Raw genomic sequence first — 20,935 nt, forward strand, 5'->3', positions numbered from 1 at the left:
ACGTTACGCTTTCTGATAAATTCCAGTCGAAAGGAAAATATAGGTGTGAATAAACCGGCTGACGCGATTTGAATACTTAATCGTTCAGTTTATTCGTATGAGCAATTAAATGATACATATACATGGTGTGTATGAATTACGTGTCTCTCACTTAAGTCTAATACATCGACAGCGATCGGAGGCGCGTACAGAGCATCGAACGAAGCAAAGTACCGCCACGATTGCGTAGTTACGTTAATGATACTACTAGTCCGTATTGAAATTACTTAAGAGCCTCACGGATCCGTTTCTCTGGCGAGATACGATGCTGGCACAATTTCATAGATCGGTGTCGTACCAAGCTGCAACCTGGTTATTATCTTGCGGGGGTGCAGGAAGCTCTCCTAAATGATCGAAACTCAGGTCACCCTCGTGCGCTACGTCCATAGTGTCCATCGCGCCATATGTCGACCCTCCACCTATTTCCAACCCTTGCATCGAATCTACTGGTATCTGGTCATAACCTGTTTCGTACAAAATTTACAATGAACCCAACGTGTAGCCCTTTAACCTTACTACATTTAATCGAAAATAACTACAGCGTCAATGATTCTGTGAAAATATTCTCAACCCAGTAAAGCACAACCTTGCTAGATAATCGCGACATTGGGTACTCTCGCCGAGATACCATTGCTTTTCGTTCTCTGATATTATAAAGCAGGAACAGAAAGCAAACGATAATTCCAAATCATGGAAGTTTCGTTTCTTCTTGATTTGTGATACCGACACTTTTAATCTATTAACCGGGTCGTCCCTTGAACAGAAATATTCTGTAATTACAATATGAAATCAAAAATTAGCGACAAAGATAAGTTTCGATTAGTTTTTAAGTACGATTAATTTTTAACAAAAGTAGGATGTACGAAGAGATAGGATATTACTAAGTAAAAGAATTATATTGGACAGTTTCGATAACTTTCCCCCGGTTAATAGGTTAAAAAATTGCGTGAAATCAACTAAATTCGAGACAGGTAACGAGTAGAATGATAGCCACGTGATGCATTCGATTGAACGTAAATGAAAAAGGACAAATAGGAAGCCAAAGTTTGAATTCGCGCGTATGACTGATAATACTTGATAACAAACTTTCTTCGCAATACTCGTTTCCGCGACAGCACATTTCTGACAAACGTATCTTATCTAATTACTTACGAATACTTATCTATGCTTCTTTCCACCATAAAGTACGTTCACTTAGAGGAAAGATGATAAAAATACAAATATATCATGCACAACATTGTATAAATAGATAAAAAAATAAATAAATAGACACGCTACGTATGAGAATCTGTTGTACTCTTGATAAGAAACAAAAATGAAAAAGAAATTGAAACATTCACAAAACGTGCATTATGTGTAATATTTACCAAATTCAATAAAACGTGTATCGTATGGCCAGGATATATAAGATACAATGTATAAACTATGAAAAGCGTGTGAAAGAAGACATTTAGCGATTAGTCACTAAAGCAGATAACAGAACAGTACGTAAGAGCTGAGTATCACCTATGTTACTGCGAGATACTGTTGATAGCCTGTATTTTAATATAAGTCCGTGGGTTAAGCTGCTGTTAAAATAACATAGAATTAAATGCAATGCTTTCTTCTTATCATCGGTTGTTCTTTTTTTTTTTTCCTTTTCTTTTTCCTTTTTTAGAAATGAAAGTGTTACCAAATTGTTCATTTCGTATATCGCACAAATAGGGGGAGGAAACGAACACGAGCACAGGAATTCGCATTACCAGTGATTCTCTGATGCAGAAACGAAGGGAACGCATTTCGTTTGAAAGAGGTCTTGATAGCGAGTGATTCTGGGGGGTTACATTCGTTACAAGGCGTATCAAGAGTTTCGAAGATCGCACCGTTAATACCGTGGGGAAGAAACACCGTAAAAATTCACTTGTAAATTCATCTACGACCGATCGACCGTATCGATCGTCCGAAAGCAAATTAATCGGATAAAAAGGATAAGGCTCGTAACTTACCTTGCGGTTGATACCCTCGACCTCCGTGGCTGCTGTGTACACTAGGAGGTCCTTGTCCATACATACCGTCATAGCCTTGATCAGGGCCAAGCATGTCCTGAAGAGATTAGGTAGCTCAGATCAACACAAAACGTATCTTCCTTTACAGGCGTGTCTTTAACAGCCGGCGAGGGTAATACGTCAAGATACTCGTGTCGCAGTATCACCGACAACTCCGCGTACGAAAACATCGTTTAAAGGCATTACAAAATACGTGGAATATGAGTAAACGTGTGACGCGTTTATAGCGTTTGAAAAAGTAATCGCGGATGGCTTTATGTTATTCGATCTATTATGGTGGGGGATGAAACACGAATGATGATGAAACGCATTCTCATGCATAACGTAATGTTGCAATCTAAGGATATATCATAATAAAATCATCGCTGTACATTTATTACAGGTTCCATTGCTCCATTAGGCATATTTCATTTGAAACTTTTCAGCGAATATGGAATAGCGTGAAAGGTTGAAGCATCGATTTCAACGAGAGTTATAGCGAATACATACGTAGAATTTGTCCAAATATTATGGCTGATACTCGAAAGTTTTACGCCAATTTTATGATATGTAGGTTTAAAGTTTGAAGTTTTTACTCTCTGATCGATTAAATTTTCATAATTGTCACCTAAGTTGTGCGAACTGGAATAATGGATAACGACATTCACTTTTGCAAACACTATCTAATTATATATTGCTAAACTTACATGAAGGGGGCGATTACGTATGCGAGTACCTGTTACTAGTCAGATAAAATTGCTGTATCGTTATTATGCCCTCGTGGCTTAATTTACTTAACACGATGTAACCAAGTGTGAAAGGGAAATCTGATGCTTGAATAAATTAGCTTACGAACCGATGACAATCTGTCTTATAAAAATCGGCTTACGCGTTTATTCCTAGAATCTATTCGAAAGCTAGCACGGTATAGCATATACTAAAATTTTATCGCAGCAGCACATGCCGCTAAATGAAAAAAAAAAAAAAAAAAAAAAAAAAAAGAAGAAAAGAAACAATCGGGGCTATGTTACAAGGTGTTTATAAACGAATAAATTTAACCACGGCATAAGCGAAACATGCATCGGTATTATGTATGGATTACGATACCTGCAGATCTGGACCCATCCCAAAGTCAGCGTTATTCCAAAGGTTTGTATCCTCGCGTAACAAAGAGTTGGTGAGCTCCATGGAGAGTCGTTTCTTATATTCTTGTGGTTTATCTTCGCTCATGCGGAACAACACAGCTGCCGCGTAAGTCGCGACACCCTCGTTTCTAGAGTGAAGCAACTCCGTTAAAGGAGCAGTAGCACCTTCTTGTTCGATCATTTCGGCACCTTCTTTGTCCGCGGCAAGTTCGCAAAGTACGCCAGCTGCGACGCGTTGAATATTTTCAATCTCGTTAAATAGCAACTAAAATCAAGATACAAGCGCATTAGAGCGAATTATTAACATCGAGCAAGCTAAAGGAAACCAAGTTTTGAGGAGAATGTATATTAAAATTACCTGTACGAAGATCGGAATTACGTTCTGAGATCTGATAATGACCCTGTTGTGTGATTCCCTCGCGAGGATATGAAGCGCTCCCACAGTACCTTCCACTATTTCTTCCATTCGAACACCGCCATCCGCGTACGCGCCTGATGTTTGCTGACTTCCAGTACTTGCCACGGATGAACGTTGTTGCTAAAGTGGAATTGATCTTCTTTACATACGTTCTAACTTAGATAATCGAATATACGGAATCGCTTCGAAAGGGATACTTACTCGTTGTGTCTCGGGAAAAGCACGCATCAGAAGCCTGACCAGATGATGAATCGCGCCGTGGTCACGAAGCGGGCCGTGATTCGCGGGACAAAGCGCCAAATTGCGAATTAATCCTATTACAGCTTTAACCAATGGCCAACGTGAAGGCGGGTGTAAAAGTTTTACTATGACCTGAATTCCATAATTTAGGCGGACTGAATTCTGTGCCATTTCCGCTTCCACGTGACGTGACGTTAGATGACGTAGCGCGCATACCGCCGGTTCGCTGATCTCCTCCCGACTATCCGCGTAAATGATTGTACGTACAAGAGCGTCGACACCTCCCACTTGGCATACTGTTACCTTATTACGTTGATTATTGCAAGTCAAATTCGACAAGATACCAGCGGCACATGTAACGACATTTACGTCGGTAGAGCTAAGAACTTGTACAAGACTCTGTAATAAACCTTCTAATCCATCGACTTTGGTGCCAGCGTCCGATAAATTTCGTAACGTCCACAAACAATTTTGGACGAGTCTCTGGCTTGGATTACCGAGATGCATAGCAAGAGCTTGCATACCACCAGCTTCGACTATCACCGGTTTATTACTAAGACAAACGGACAACACTTTCAAGGCTCTTGAAGTCGTCCATAGAAGCTTCTCATAATCGTAAGAACGCATTATGCGTACCAACTCTATTGGTCCTTGAGAAGCTAATATAATTAATTTGCTCTCTTGATTACCATATGCAAGAATTTGCAAGCAATCGGTTACTATAGCTAAAAATTTGACATTATCCCGCTGTAGTAGTGCAACCATTTTCTGTAATCCTCCGGCAAGCCGTACAGCCATTTTAGAACCATCCTGATGCAAAAGTAAATTATGGAGAGTCGTGATTGCGTAAAACAATACAGATTCCATTGGAGAACTTAAAAGCTTCACGAGAGCTGGTATTCCTCCGCTTTTGAAAATGGCTAGCAAACCTTGTCTATGATGAGACAAATTGTGCAATGTGCCGACTGCTGCTTTGGTGGATTCCAGGTCATCACTGTTTGAAATGGCACGAACTAAAGCAGCTACCATTTGTGAACTGTTCATAATAGCATGACGAGATGCTTCCTTCTTGGAAAGTTGGTGAACTACCATCGCTGCTTTAGACACAACAACTTGGTCCTCGTCGTTTAACAACTTTATTAATTCTGGTATTGCACGTGTTGCAAGATCTGCGTCATCTTGATAGTTTATCAAATTGACAACCGCGTGCTTCAACATTTGACTTGGTTCGGCCAATCTCTGAACAGCTGTAGGTTGAGCCGGATCATACTGTGTCGAAGGAATTTCTATACCTTCCTCCAATGTTTCAGGAAACATAGCTGCACGAACACGCTGAGATCTTGTATGATTCAATTGTTGATTCATTTCATCGACTTGATCTTGTGTAAAACCCTGTGCGAATCCTTGATCCAAATCAAACATCAGCTGATCACCTTCCATCTCGTCATCCTCTTTGCCTGACAAAGATGGCGCTTGGGTGACAGTGCCAGAATGTATTCCTGAATCACCCATGTAAGAATTTTGCTGCCACATCAAAGTTTGTTCTTTGGCAGATCCCATGGGTAGATCACCCAAACCCTGATAATTCCCGTGAGACACTACAAAATTAATTGCACAAAATGATAGAAATGTTCCACGTAACATACACGATATGTCATAGGTTGCCCACAAAAGATTACTCACTTGGTCTGGATTGATTCGAAGACATTTGATAACTCATGGCTCCTACGGGAGAATCTATCCACACCTAAAATAGAAGAAAACCGTGCTATACACATTTATAATGCAACGCATAAAGTTAGCATAAGTTTAAAGGGACAAGAGAAAACGAAACATCAAAGCACGTATAAAGTACTTTAACGAGTAATCACGTCGTTATCACGATATTCAAACGCGCTCAATGTGGCGTAAATATCGTGAAAGGGAATACGAAAATATAATACGAACTGGAATACACCTCTGTGTCGGTTGGCGCACAACTAATAAGAAAAAAAATGTCTTCGATCACACGGGGGAAAGTTTCGTCTTCTCGTTCACAGTTTTGAAGACGCCACGACGCGCATAGGGTCAGTGCACTGTATTGCGAATAATGGAAGGAGGATGCAACTACGCGGAATGTGGGCACGATCGAAAGATTCCTCTGAGCGTTGTCGCAGCTTCCACTTTTACATTGGAACACGAGCGGGGGACGCGGTGGTTCGATCGAATACGGTAGGAAATCGTATCTCTAGAGATGCACACGAGGCCGCGAACGATACTCGATTTCCAAAGGTAGAGGGACGCGCGTGGGCGTGCGGCACAACAAAGGCTCTGAGAATGCAATGCATCACCATTTTCCGAGGATCCACGAGCGGCGGAGAGTGGAGTGCGGAGAGTGGCAGGGAAGCGAAAACGGAAGGAAGGGGCAACAAGAGAGCTGACTACGATACATTAATGGAAGAGAGAAAGGGGACGAGAAAAGGAGAGAGAGGAAGAACACTTTGACACACCCAGCGTAAACACCGCCGTCACGGAAATGACAATTTTTTTCCTATCGGTCGATGTAATGGCGAATGATAAAATAATGCTGTGCTTACCGTATAGCGAGGATCGACCGAAGGCGACTTCGTGAATCGTGCTCGAACGAGGACACGAATGACTCACTACCGTACGCTCGATCCAGCAAATTCCCGTTTGCCCCCGACGCTCAATCCGCCTATCTCTTCTCCGTACGGAGCTCTTGGCCTTTCTTGCCTCGAATCCGTCAACTAAAGATGGCGGAAAACGACGCGGAACCTTCGATTCTACCGCCACCTGTCGTCTGCACTGATTCGAGTCTGCAGTGGTGCTCAATATCCATAATGTAACCTCGATTAGCTCGGTTGTCCGTAGGAGAATATTTATCGATTTTTACCCCTTGCGAATAGTCGATCGTATCTAACTCAAACTCGTTTACTCCACTTCCGAGAATTCTCTAATTAATTTATTTCCTCTGAATCGTATACTTGTTTCAACCGATGCACACCTTTCGACGCGAGAATCGCATCTGTAAGTATGTGCATACTCGCTCGTTGCATTCTAAGTTTAAGGTTATATGCAAATTGTACTCGACGGAAATAAAAAACACATGGTGAAACGTACAAGTTATTTTTCCAGTTGAAATTAATCGATCTGCAATTTACATGAGTTTCGTAAGTATCGTGTATGAATAAATTTACGGATACAACCGAGTATTTTGGTATATACTTGGTGATCGGAAAGAATGAAACCGATCTGTCGGTATGTCAGAAAAAAATATGCCAGATGGTGAAACTAGCGATACTCTATAATATCCCAGTACCTCACGTACGAAGACCGAAGGATAATATGCTGCAGTCGGGGAGATCAATTTCAATTAAAAGACAATTCCCTAGGACATGGCAATTTTTTAATGGATTCGTGGGTATTTGTCCATCCACGCTAGTCGAGAATTTCTGATCGAGTTCAGGAGTAAATCGTGCAGCTAGACAGCTAGAATGCGCACAAAATAACAGACACTGGAGTCCAAAGTAAAATATACTGGCCGTTTGGCGGGAACACCATTCGTTATCGGCTGCGCCCACGCCGATTAATTTTCGGATGCGTGATGGCGGTACCGTTCCTTCCGTTCCGTACAGTGATGATACATTTTATGTCAACGCTGATATTGAACGGATAATCGGAAAAAAGGAAAACGCGTTTTCAAATACATCATCGTGTCGATATTGAAATATCGAAGCGCAAAGCTTCCTGGAATAAATATATTCTCGTTCTTTCAATTAATAACAAGCAATAACTACATTTTGTATAATTTCGAAAATAAAGGAAACGCTTCGCCGCGTACGAAATCTCGATCGATTCACCGCAAATGTTCGCAATATCGGACGTGCCAACGGCGTGAAACGTCACTCGAGACAATATCGAACTCGCAATAAACTGTCATCTGCGTATCTTGAATTCGTTATACGTTTATATACGAGAATTGTATAAATACTTTAAAAAGTCGTTCATATATTTCATTGGTTAACTTGTTAAAACATTCGATACAGAAGAATTTTCTTTTAATCGAAAAGAATTACGTGTTATTTTCGATCCGCGAGAGATCTCGAATAAAATATGTAACATCGAACAGGCGGACAGTTTTACGATGATTCATCGGACAGGGGAATACACATTTTTTTCACGAAATATTTATTTATTTACATAAGTTTCGACTACGACGTATTCTTGTCGGTTTCGTTTATTTATGAGCTTAAAGGGGAATCGTGTAGCCCACGCTTCGCTATGTCGAATATATACTGCCCTCCTTAACCAAATGAGCAAAATCGAACGTTTAGTATCATCGAGTAAAAAAGTAAGCTGAGAAATGTTCGCTTCGCGTGGTCTACCTATCGATCGATCGCTCGGATCATCGAGCAAATAAGAGATCGAGTTTTCGTTTAGTTTACCCGGTCGATTCTTGAAATTTCGCATGGTCTTCGAAAAAAGCGAGGTACCGTCTTGAAGGCAGACCAGGTAGAGAGCATAGAGGGTGACAGATGCCCGTTCAACGGTGTGTCTCCCCACCTACGCGGCATGCTGCTGACACGAGCGTTTATGTCTGCATAAATTCTCATTTGAGCCCCGATAATAAAGTAAGCACACGAGGGGGACGGACACACGTTGCCCGGTTCGGCGAGCACAGGCTGATACATAGATCACCGCTGAACGCGGGGCAAGAAAAGGGGGAAGAGTCGGGCAGGGTTGTAAGAGAGAAAGAGAAAGATAGAGCGAGGGAGAGACGAGGACTGAAGGGATGAGGAGTTCAGGGGCTGAGAGGTTCGAAGGGGTGGAGGGACCAACGATGGCTAGGCATATATTTATGTGTATCTATATAAGGTACACACGAGCACACGTTGCCTCTCGAACGAGTCACTACACAAAGCTGGACGCACGCACGTACACAACATTCTCGAGATGCAACGTGCTTAATTATATGCATTCTCAGAATCCGCGCTGCTCTCCTCCGCTTAATGCCCGTGTATTCTGCAATGCTTCGTGTTTACGCGGCGAAAGGGAGGATAGTCACCGTGCCTCGTTTACCGTTCCATCTTGCAGAAGAAGAGCTAATAGGAGCGTATGGAAATCATCCTCGATCATCAACATTCTTTTCAGCAGATCGACTAAAGATATCGTCGTGAATCACGGCCGACGACTTTGCATCGTTAAATCTCCGTTATTCCATCCTGAGTGATCGGGCTTATATCCTATACCGAGTGATCAAGCACGCGGAAGTTTTAGTCCAATTTCACCTGAAAGTCCGAGACCGCGGAAAGGTAGGAATGATCATTCTCGTCCCGAGGGAAAGGAACGAGTCAACCAGAGAAGTTTCGGAGACACAGTCGTATCGTCTGGCACGGTTGATGGAGTAGTCTCGTGGCTAATGTCGAGCGAGGATAGCGAGTACAGTCAGCGTCGAGGACGACGACGACGACGACGACGACGACGACAAAGACGACGAACGATACCCGATTCATCACTCAGACCTCGACCTAAGGGACTCACGCAACTCCCAAAACGCAAACGAGTTAACAAAGCGTCGAACACTATGATCAAACGTATAATGAGAACGTTTCGCGTATTCCGCTAAGTTACGAAAGTTGAAGATTCACGCTTCGAACAGCGATCGAACGATCTCGGTTCGAGATATTTACGATAGTACGGTTAAATAATGGAAAAGGCTAGTAGTAATGCTGTGAATGAGAGAGGACTGTGCCGCGAAAGAGAGAAAAGCAGGGGACGGGAAAGGGGCAGGAAGATACGAGGGTAGCGTGGTACCGTGGTACCGTGGTACCGGGGCAGCTCGTCGAGATGGTATCCGGGGCGTGCCTCGTGTACCGCGGCGTCGTCGAATCGAAACCCTTGGCGAAGGTCATCGAGATCAGCGCACTCGGCACGTCGATCAGACGATTTTGTGCGGCACACCTGCGCTCAGGCTTATCCGGTCTGCCCTGAGCGGCTCCTCGCGCGCACAGCGTGTGGGTGCGGGCTGACAGCTCCTATCGGAATGGCTCGGATAGGTTATTGGAGGTCCTCAAATGGTATCGAACAAGGTTTTGCTGGGACGCGCGGGAGGGGTGATAAGAGGGAGCGGTTTCTCTAAGTATCGCGAAAGGCACGCATACTACTACGATGTACAGTACGCACACGGTGCCAGGGAAGCGCACCATACGAACGTCCTGTGCGACGAAACGCGAGTGTGCGTTTACTAGCACAGTTCGAGATCGTCTCGAAGGTACACGTCGATTTCCGTACGGACATGTGCGCGACTCTCTCGGCCAGGTAAATGTGTGCGTAAGTCGAATGCACGCGCGTGTACGAGTCCGAGATTGGCCGGTCTACTCGATGCCGAGGGAAAAGATACTGCGGGACGTGGCCATCACTGATGAGCCAACCCACACCGTGCGACAGCGACAAACAGGACAGCACCGGGACAGGACAGGACCGTCTCGCTCGGTATCAGGACTGTAAATCCGGGATTTTATTCGCCCGGTATCGAGGTTTATAGTGTCCTCAGTGGTACGGGCATGTGTGAGTCGTTCGCTCGCGTACGTGTGTCTGAGTTATGTTCAACCGTCTCGCGGCAAGACGTTTGCATATCTCCGCTCTTTCGCTCTCCTATACGAACCAACGTCTCCGGTGGAGACGAACCGTACCAGGGGAAAGAGAAGAACAGGAAAGAACGATCCACACACCGTCGTCTTCCCCTCGGAGAAGAACTCCGCTTACTTCGGTCCGTCATCCTCCGCCTCTGTTCGCGAAACGAGACCTTCCTGAAAAACGCGCGGTTTATCTTGGCCCCTGGTATCCCCCGTATACACCAGGTATTAACCGGCTGTCCGGCGAATCGAATTTATCGGACGGCCTGGCTTTATCGAACGCCCCCACTTAACGTCCCGCTTAATTAGACACCGGCCGACCGGTGTGCTTAATGACGGAGGAGTCCCGATGACGCCAGGACGAGAGCTCCTACTGCCATTCGATCCTCTTTGACGCCCTATCGCCACGTCTGCGTCCCTACGCTATTCCTTTCTACCGCCCAATTCTCCCTCGACAGGACCATCGACCACAACCGCTCGAAAAAATTTCGCAAACTTTTGCCGCCACTTTTTCCAGTGAATCATTTCCATCTTCTTTTTTTTTTTTTTTCTTCCTTCTACTTATTCTTTACTCGCCCCTTTTACGTCGACTGTTCTTACCAATCCGTGCGCAACTACGTTGTGCTTCGGAGTCGATATCACGATCAGAGAAAAAGGGAGAGAAAGAGAGAGAGAGAGTGAGAGAGAGGGTGGAGAGGAAAGGAAAACGGAAGTGGCTCGTTATCCAGTCGTTTAATCCCTTTCACTTCTTTCGTTTTCTACCGAAATCGCCTATCGCGATACAAAAAAGAAAAGAATCTTTAATTCGAGAACTCGTACGAATCGCACGGAATCGCGCCAGCTTCCGTTACATTACGGCGTGGCGAAAAAATGGAGGATCGAGGAGAAGGAGGCTTTTGGATAACACCGGTTATGCCCGATGGTCGATGGTAATTTTACGACGAAACTTGGAATAATCGTACATGTTCCCGCTACCGGGTAACTTTAATATGGCAAGAAGATAAAGTCGAATGCCTGGATGTTGGCGAAATCGTCGGGACGCATTACGCGGCAATTAGGTAACGATAATTTTCGCGTTACGTGACAGCGATTGGCCGGCACTGCTTGTAACTCGACGAGAACCCTTTGCTCTTTGCTCTTTTTCGCCGACGAAAGAGCAAAGACTTTTCGGCGTCGAGATTTATTTTGTCACATTGTACATTGTTCGTTCTGTTTACCGTAACAGCCACATCGATATGATCGAGATCGCGTAAAGTAAATGATAAAAAACCTTAGTTTTCCTCAGTTTAGAGATAGTAGACTAGACATTTGAACAGAGTAAACACGATCGTGCCTTACAAAAATTCACTCGCTTCGTTGTTCGAGAGAGTTCGCGTCCACTGGATTCATTGGGAAGATGAAGAGGAAGGCAGAGAAGAGGAAAATAAGAAATGGTTGGTACATTATGGCGCGGTTACGTAGGAGAAGCGATCGCGTTATCGATGTTACGTTAGCCCAACTTTGCTAGGGCTAACGATAAATTATCGGGATAGTATTAGAAATTGATTACGCACCATTGATTATTCGGCCACGAACGCTGGTACGGTAAATAGTGGTTATTCGGCAATAATTTATCAGAGATTAGTATTAGTTCCGTTGTTCTGGTTTACTCCAGCGACTATCGAACTCGCGCAAGGAAAGCCGGAGCTCCGTCCGAGAGGTTGTTCCTGTTGAGCGGAAGCGATGACCGCGGAGAGAGGGCCGCCTCGGTAAAAAGCATGCACCCTCGTTCGATGCGGATCGAGCACGGCTCTCGGAGCACGCGACGTTTCGCGACGGGGTTTGAACGATCGGCACGCAGGAACGCCGCGGCAACGGTGACCGCGTAGGAAAGAAAACGAGACTTATAGAAATAAATTCAATTGCAAGAATAATTATCGCCGCTTATCCGCGTATAAAGTAGGATATCCTACGGCAGGACTCGTGACAGGTACCAATTACCTTCATAAATGAGAAGCATTCAATTCAATTTTCATAAATAAGAGCTATTCAAATGAGCGGGGTGAGGCGAAGCGGTGGATAAGAGCAAAGAACGAAGAGGAGGAGAAACAGAGAGAAGAAAAAGGAAGAAGAGGAAGAAGAAGGGTACGCTGAGGGAAGAAGTAGAAGAAGAAGAAGAAGAAGAAGAAGAAGAAGAAGAAGAGGAGGAGGAGGATGAGGAGGAGGAAACGAAGAAAGAGATGACGAGGATGACGAAGAAGAAAGGCAATCGGAGGAAGGGAAGGCGTCGAAGAAGCTCGAAGAAGTATCTTGGAAGGGGGGAAGAAGAGAGAATCGGTCGAAGAAGGTGGAGAACGAAGGAGGCGGGCTGGCAGCGAGTTTTGGTGGCGGGGAAGTGATCTAAGCGATGCGACAGCGGGGAGTAAGCTGGATATATTGCCGCCTGAGAGCGCGCTGTTTTCAACCAATTATTTCTACTTGTGGTTGCATGACGGGTACGGGCATGGCCACGGCGGGGTGGGTCGGGGGCGGCAGTGTACGAGAAAGAGGCGAGTTAATGCCATAAATACATCAGCGTTATGGATGCCAGCAATTATATGAGCCCCGACGAGGTGGAGCGCCTCGTTGTGTATACGTATGTATACACCTATATCCTGTATCTGTCTATATACCACACACTTACGTGTATGTATGACATGATCCTTCGGCCCCGGATACCTCGGCCTCACCTTGGTTGCAACTGGTCCGGTTCTCACGTTAAATCGAATCCGCTGCCAATCGAATTATTTTCGTCCATCGGCCGCGTGCTCCTTTCGTCGTGCACCTATCCACGAACGTGTTCGTGCTCATCCTCGTCCACGTACTCGATCGCAAATACGCCAAGTATCCGAAGACAACCGGCGTTATGTTTATCGTGGCGATCTGTTATCGGTCAAAGTTTACGCGATGCAGAGATAAAACGATAAGGAACGATACGTCTAACGGAATTAAGCGGAGGATGTACGCGATAGAGGAAATAACTGCTACGTTGTGGCATCGCTGCCTCCCCTATTTCGTAAAATAAGCCACGTATACGCGTATACTTATGTGTTAATATCTCCGACAGCACGCGAATCCGATACGAATTTAAGGCAGCTGTAGGCGGTAAGCGAATACGGATATTTTTGACAATATTGCGAATACGAAACGTGCCGCAACGTCAGACTTCCGATCGTTTTCCCAGCGTGCACCAAGATAAGGCCAGCACGGACGAAAATGAATCGAGTGATTTTATTCGCGGCACAAATCAAGAGATTATTTCCTCCTCGCTGGACCTTGGTTTTGCTTATACGCCGCGCCGTACTTCGTGGTCTTGTGAAATTGAATCGTTGCGTTCGCAGCCTTAAATTATACGTCGTCGCCAACACCCACGCGTATCTACCCCGGGATATTCACGCGCGCGCCAGACTGCTTCCACTCGAGAGTCCCTCGTGTTTTCTGGATTAAAACGTTTGTTTCGACGGGATTGCCCCGGCTCGCGACCTCCTTTATCGCTTTACTCTCTCTTTTTCCCGGTAACTTTGCATTTTCTTCTGCGCGATGTAACGTGCATTTAAAACGTTGACCGTGCGTGCGAGGACGCTTTTAATTTTCAACCAACATTCTCTCGTGCCATCGTTCATCCATCCGTCTCTGTGGTTCGTTAACGAAATCTCATCCGCGCCTATACGTATCTTTTTTCTTTTTTTTTTTTTTTTTTTTTTTTCGTTTATTTTTGCAACAACTATACGCGTGAAATTCATTCGTCGTGTCATCGTACCGTCTCGATCGATCAACAGAAACCAAAGAAACGAACACACCCCTGTACGATGGCTGGATGCGGCGTGTAAACTCGGAAAGAGGAGAGGGGAACGAGCGTCCGAAGGACGTTTATCGATCAATCTTAGCGGAAGTATCCGGTGGAGAACGTAAATCGACTTGGCGCAAAAGCTGAAGCGTCTCGCGAGTGGTTGCGCGCGATTCTCGTGCGAGGAGCCCATAATTCTGGTCCGTCCATCGTGCCAGGCCTCCATCCGCGGAGGCGATTGGCCGTAGCCACGGGTGTTCCCGACGCTTTCTGGCCCTGTACTCCCTCTTTCCTTTCCTCCTTGTCGTTTCCTCCTACCTCTTGGTTCGCCGTTGCCGCCTGGCGCTCTCCTCCTTCGGCATCCTCGAGATCTCTCTTTTAATTCTTGGGGGCTCAATTAAAATCAGGACCGGCTTTCTTTCTCCCTCGCCAACCCCGCCGTCTTCTTATCGGCATTATCTCCGGGAGGCGTCGTTGCGCTTTTCATTGCGCGCACGGCTAGCTTACCGAACGGTCTCTGTGCTGCTAGATCCACGATTCCGTGGAAACGATTCCGTGCTCTGACCGCGATAACTGCTCTCCAATTAGTGCGAAAACATTTCTCCGCTGCTTTTTTGCCGCGGATGCACGACCAACCACCGAACAGAGAGAATTCAATCTTAACGATCTTAAGAACGAGGATTTCGTGACCTCGGCTAACTCCCATGACCTCCGTCCAGCCGTGTTTCTGTGGAAACTAAAGCCGATCGTTCGTCTGGAAATCGAGCCGAGAACCCGGTAAACGTTCGTCGATGCTTTGGTTACGCGAAACCATAACAAGTCGAACGTACACGACTGGGAAAATGGATTTCCATCGATATCGTACCAGCCACTTTTACCATGCCGGATTATCCGGTGCAGTAACCGTACCGGTGATACGTTTGTAGAGTACGCGAAACACGGTAAACACCTGCCGTCGTGAAGATATTGGCGCAGGCAACGCGCACGGAAGGTTCTTTTTAAGCAAAGGAGGAACGGACAGCAAAGGCAAACAAAGTATCATCGACAAGATGTACCGGCGGTCGGTGGTGTACTGTAAATCCTAAAGGACCGTCCATTGAACCGGGAGGACCCGGCTATTAGGACCATCACCGGGATGCTAAATGACATCGGTGGAGAGCGCTTAGTCCGACTAAGGACGACATAAAGTTGCGTGTACGAAAATGAATGTTTGCTGGAATTTATTATTACCGGGCCTGGCTCGTAATTCAAAGGAGGCTGGCGTTATCTTCATCAGACGATGCACCGGCTCGGACCAAACACCGCGTGAGCCCTCGCGATGTCCACGTCGCTCGCATTAGAACCATTCGTTCCTCTCGTCCACCCATCTATCCGGCCGCTCGTTTTTGAACGACGAAATTTTTCCACGATCACGCGCTGTCGTAGAGTTCTCGTCGCGTAAATCGACCGTTCTCCTCCGCCTATTTCAACGTCGACCGCAAGGTCGCATGCGAAATCAAGTTCTATCCACGAATTCGAACGATACCTCTCTCTTTCTCTCTCTATCTCTTTGCCGCTCTCTTTGCCACTCTCTTTCCCTGTTGCAGGCGTTATAACGTAAAATCGCATTCTTTATCTGATTCTCGACGCGAGGAGAGGCTACCCTAAAGGTATTCCCCGAATCTGTCGATAAGCGAGAAGATGCGACTGGGTTTGGCAGCCGTTTCGTAGAAATACTCAATATTTACGTCGGTGTTCGATCGCCCGTCAGAATCAGGTAAAGCCAGTAGAAAATAAGAGCAACGGAGGGCAAACCGACGTGGGAGTTACCTACGGTAAAAGAGGGCCGGACATCAGGCGAGTACGCCACAGATGCGTCAGTTGGCAAGCTTTCGGAAAGATGGCGCCAAAGGTACGCTGAGATTCCACTTCCGTTTCCTCGTCAGCATCCTTTTTCCTTTCTCGATTCTCGAGGACATCGAGGACGCACGAATCCTACGAGATAAAAGTACGATCGTATACTCGAAGATCAACGAGTACAAGCGAGGAACAAGATGGTGCGAGAGTGTAGGAAGAACTTGAAAGGTCGGGGCGGAGGGGAAGCGGAGGAGGAGGAGGAGGAGGAGGAGGAGGAGGAGGAGGAGGAGGTGGACGAGGAACGCACGAGGATAGGCATGGAACGGATGAAAGAAAAAGAGCAAAGGAAAAAGGTTGTATGGAGTCGAAGGAGAAAGGGCAGTAGGCGATCGCGAAGGAAGAGAGGAACGAAGGAGTGGAATACGTGGCACGAAGGGACAGCAGGTGCTTTGTCACCGCGCGCGACTAGATCCGGCGAGTTCTGGGGCGCTCCTACCAGATTGCGAGTCGCGCGGCTCGCATCCTCCACACGCGTGCTTTTGTACCAGTGACGTCACTGAAATATGGTTGGCCCTTTCTCGTTTGAGTGGAAACGGCCTGTGCGTAGAACGGGCTACGAACGAAGGTTGGCACGAAGGGGTCGTACGCGATGCAGAACCCGAATGGTCGTTGGTACGGGTCTGCGCGAACTCGCGCGGGCCTATGGCCAGAAAAGACAGGAGGAGGAACGTTTTTGTTTCCCGGTGACATTTATTTGGGTGCAAGGGGACGTGGGCTTCTCGTTTTGCATAAGTCAGGCGTGTTTGTGTGCGAGTAGAGGCACCGTGATATAAATCCTCGCACGAGGAGACTGCCCAGTGGCTACCTCCGTCTTTCTCTTCCCCACCTCCGCCACGTCCTCCTCCGCCTCTTCTTCCGTCTCCATCTTCGTCTCTATCTCTATCTTTTCGTCCCTGGCTCACTTTCTCGCTCTCTTTTCCCCTTGCCCTAGCAATGCCACACTGTCTCCCCCTTCGTCCCTCTCCTATCTGCGGCCCCCATCTTCTTCTTCGCTCTCCCTTCTCGCCCTTCGCCACTTGACTGGGCTCGGGCGCACTATGGTGCACCCTGTTCTGCATATAATGCACCGGCCACCGTTCCACCCCTCTTCCTTGCCACCCCTCCATACCGTAGGACTCGCCTCCGCACATGCATGTCCACCAGCGTAACGTTGATGACCCACGAAAGGATCATTACCGAGCCAACGGGCACCTCGATGTTCTCTCTTGCCTCTCTCGCGGCTAGCACACGGGATGCTTCGTTTAAATGCCGGCTCGGCTACCGAAAACTAACGAGCCGATAAGCTAGCTTCGGAGCCGTTCTCCAAACACGCGCGCCGCGTTCGCTTTCGTAAATTAGATCGTCCGGGTGCAACGCTCCGCGCTAAAACGTCGCTCGAGACGCTTCAACCCCTGTCCTGTCCTACGTTTCGTCCGTGTTTCCACGACTCTGTCGACCTCTCGTAGTCGCTGCACGCGAATTTCGATTACCTCGGTTCGCTCGCATCGGCGTTGTCCATAATAATCTATTTATAACGTTAACGTTAGCGTCGGGACACGTTCTTTCACCGGTCGAAACGCATTCAAAAGATCCAACGACGTAACCCGTCTCCGATACTTTCGCTCTCGACCAGTACGATTCCGGCCAATTTTATTTCATTTCTCGTTATAGAGTATATCGCGACAACATGCCGAGTCTTAGCCCGGCGAGAAAAGACGAGGGAATAGGCGACAGAGGAGGAAGAGAACGGCGAGGGAGAGAAAGAGGGAGCGAAGAAGGCGCCGAGTGGAAAAAGGAAGACAGCGACGACAGTTTTGGCCGCGAATAATTCAGACGGGGGAGTCGTTTAAACGTCGGAGCACGTCGCCCGACAGGTGTAGGCATCGATTAGCATAAGGTAACGACGCCAACGAGCACGTAAACACGTCCCGGCCGGGCGATCGATGGATCACGATCGCACCGATCTTTCCAGCGATCATGATTAAAGTGGGTCTTTAGAGTGTTCGACGTAACGGATCGGCCGTTCGTCGTAACAGCGTGTCCGTGAGGAACTCGGTGTATATTCTTGGTCGATCCTTCCCCTCTGTTGTCCCCTTTTCTCCCTCCTCTTCTTCTCTCTCTTCTGCCTTTCTGTTCTCTCAAGCTTCTTTCACCTATACGAGTGAAGCCTGGGTGACCTTGGCTGTGATTAACACCCAAGAAAGTAGAAACACCGGCTCGCATATACGTCGACCCGAGTCGGCGGCAGCAGGTTCAAGGTCATCCCGGAGACGCACGGATAATCGACGTTCGTCTTTTATGCGAATACTCGCGGATCGTCCTCTTCGAGGAAGAAACTGGAATGGACGCGAGAAATGAGTCATTCGGCGAGATCTACGAGGGAAAGGAATTTCGCGTTCGGAACTTGTCGAATTTCGTAAACGACGCAGTCGTTGCATCGATCGGATCGGAAGTAAAATTCAGGCGAACGAGTGTCCACGCATGATTACGATCGCGAATCTCCTGCTTCTATGCGTTCGATAGATACACGGTCGTAGATTCGGTTCCAAAACGTAACGTGACATCGTTACGACCTCACGATGGCGACGCCGTACAGGATTTGCGAAAATACTTTTAACGATAATTAAATCTGTAATATACGTATTCAACCGTTACGACAAACAACGTTTTAGTATCTCTGGATAGTTCGATATCGCGCCAGGTTGGTACGTTTAAAATTACCAAGAGGATGTAGAGTTCAACCCTCCAAAATCAAATAAATTCAGGTAAGATTGGATCGACAGCGTATTATTCGAACATTGTTCCCCCGTGAAAGATAGCCTTCGATCGTTAAAACGCCAAATACCGTAACGTTAGCAGCACGAAATTTTGAAGAAACTCGTTCGCGCCGCATCCGATCAGCGCGACTCGTCCAGCTTGATTCGATCGTAATTTCGAATTAAGCTGGATGGTTGGATTATAGGAAAAGTTTAGGTAGTCCGTCGTATAATAGCTCGTTACCGAGTCTCATTGTAAACCGGCGATGTTAATGGGGATAGCAATTTTTCCATGAGGTTGTAGCCAGCGCAGCACTCTCGTTCCTACTACTCTCGTTGTCGTCGGCGTAGCTGCTACCTGGCTCGAACTCACGCGTGTACGGCAAAAGGAGCACGGACAGCCCTTATAAGGGTTGTCACCGTGGTTGCCGGTATAGGATAATAAGATACTACCTCCTTGCTTCTGGATCCCGGACAACGGGCGGAGGCCGTACAGATCGTGACCGTTCTGCCTGCAGAAGACGCACACTGCTGCTTCGACTGCCGTCTCTCTTTTTTCGACGCGTTGCAACGCGTGCCTCGGCCGCCGAAAATCTCCCTTTACGGGGAAAATTCCAACGCCACGTCGTTAACCGTGCGATAATCGGCGAGATTTTTCCACTTGGCGTAACATCGAATTCGTTAGAATCGCGATACGGATACGAGGTCGCGCACAAAGTCTCGAGAGCGACCTAAACCGATACGTTACTGTACACACGTGGAGCACACGTATAAGGTGGTGGTCGAGCATCGAAGTTCACGAGGATCGGACGCACTAGGGTCCCGCAGATCGTATCTGCCGAGCGAGTTTACGTAGAAATCCGCGTTCTACCGACGAGCCGGACTAACCTAACTTAACCGCTCTCGAACAGTCAGCCCCTTCGGCTTCTGGTATCGCACTACGAATCGTCTGCTGAATCTTTGGCGCATATATTATCGAACACAGAGACTGTCGCGGAACGTTCCCCGCTAGGAACCGTGGAATTGTCTCGGGCGACGATTATCGACTTCGTGTGGCGAGGACTTACCACGGGCAAGGATGCTAAATTGGCCCTAATTCGAATCCAAAGATATTCCACTTATCCTCGTGGTCGTAAACTTTATACGAAATTCTACGTCAAATACGATCCCGTTGCTTTTCACGGTTTTAAAATCAAACTTCCAATTATAGTTTAATAGGTTTTCTCCTGTTCCTGATCCTTTTATTTTTTCTTTCCGCAAGACGGATCGAAGATGCATCGATCGTAAAGTCGAGGAGATCGCGAATACGAAACGCATTCTTCCGTTGCTGCGTCTCTTACCCGAAAGCCGTGACGTTTATGGGCCCATATGGTGGTCGCTCGAAGCAAACTGATCGGTTCATAAAGCATCCGACCGCGATTCTCTGGTAGTCACAAATCAACTCAACTGGATCGTTTGGGCCCAGTGTTTCAGCGGTCTGTGGTGTAACCAGGCTATATCTGTCGGAATGTACCTATGGTCTCGCGCTACTTCACCAAGACAAACGAACGCTCTCAGATAGATACGAATGAACGGTCCCAGAGACAACACCGAACCTTCGTCTTCTTCGTGGTCTCTCGTAACGGACGAGCCGCGGTGTGATACACGTAAAGCGACGCCCTTAAATCACCACGGACCCGAACGCCACATCCTTCCTTCCCTTTCCCTCCCCAGCCCCCTGTTCCCCTTTCCCTGACCGCCCCAAACCCTTCTTCCCTTTTCCTTCCTTGGCGACTGCGAAGAAGGCTCACCACGTTGGCCACGCAGAGAACCTTCGGTCTTAAAAGAAAGATGGATTTATAAGGGCCCAACGGCAGGCCACGCACAGTTTCGGTGATTCCTGAGAACGTTCGACTCGCGTTCTCATTCGTCCGACAATTAGGTATAGGACGTACGTAGCGAAAGGCTGCGAGGATGATGAACGGGACAGAGACAAGGGCGGTAACCGCTTCGACGTAG

At 47.0% G+C, this 20,935-nt stretch overlaps 1 protein-coding gene across 5 annotated transcripts; it reads right to left on the minus strand.

The window, feature by feature from the left end:
• Window positions 1-67: 67 nt before the first annotated feature.
• On the minus strand, window positions 68-6,636 carry Arm (armadillo). Of its 5 annotated transcripts, XR_011800850.1 has the most exons (8): window positions 6,197-6,291; window positions 5,550-5,613; window positions 3,828-5,464; window positions 3,567-3,746; window positions 3,171-3,473; window positions 2,025-2,121; window positions 1,546-1,607; window positions 282-503 (listed from the first exon to the last, which is right to left on the minus strand). XR_011800850.1 is itself a non-coding variant. In XM_072011540.1 (7 exons), exons 2-7 carry the CDS (start codon window positions 5,584-5,586, stop codon window positions 319-321), a joined length of 2,439 nt encoding a protein of 812 aa, XP_071867641.1. In that variant the 5' UTR covers window positions 5,587-5,613; window positions 6,443-6,636; the 3' UTR covers window positions 68-318. The 5 variants fall into 5 exon arrangements, 4 of the variants coding, with proteins under 4 accessions (XP_071867641.1, XP_071867644.1, XP_071867642.1 ...); XM_072011540.1 differs by lacking the exons at window positions 1,546-1,607; window positions 6,197-6,291 and adding an exon at window positions 6,443-6,636 and having other exon boundaries at window positions 68-503; XM_072011543.1 differs by lacking the exon at window positions 1,546-1,607 and having other exon boundaries at window positions 68-503; window positions 6,197-6,215.
• Window positions 6,637-20,935: the final 14,299 nt, after the last annotated feature.

The sequence above is a fragment of the Bombus fervidus genome, chromosome 10 (assembly GCF_041682495.2).
Source record: "Bombus fervidus isolate BK054 chromosome 10, iyBomFerv1, whole genome shotgun sequence".
Taxonomy (NCBI): domain Eukaryota; kingdom Metazoa; phylum Arthropoda; class Insecta; order Hymenoptera; family Apidae; genus Bombus; species Bombus fervidus.

Coding starts and splice junctions, on each gene's coding strand:
- Arm (XM_072011543.1), bottom strand. Junction 3,474..3,566: donor TAATTCCGATCTTCGTACAG/GTAATTTTAATA, acceptor TCTTGATTTTAG/TTGCTATTTAACGAGATTGA. Junction 2,122..3,170: donor GGATGGGTCCAGATCTGCAG/GTATCGTAATCC, acceptor TAATCTCTTCAG/GACATGCTTGGCCCTGATCA.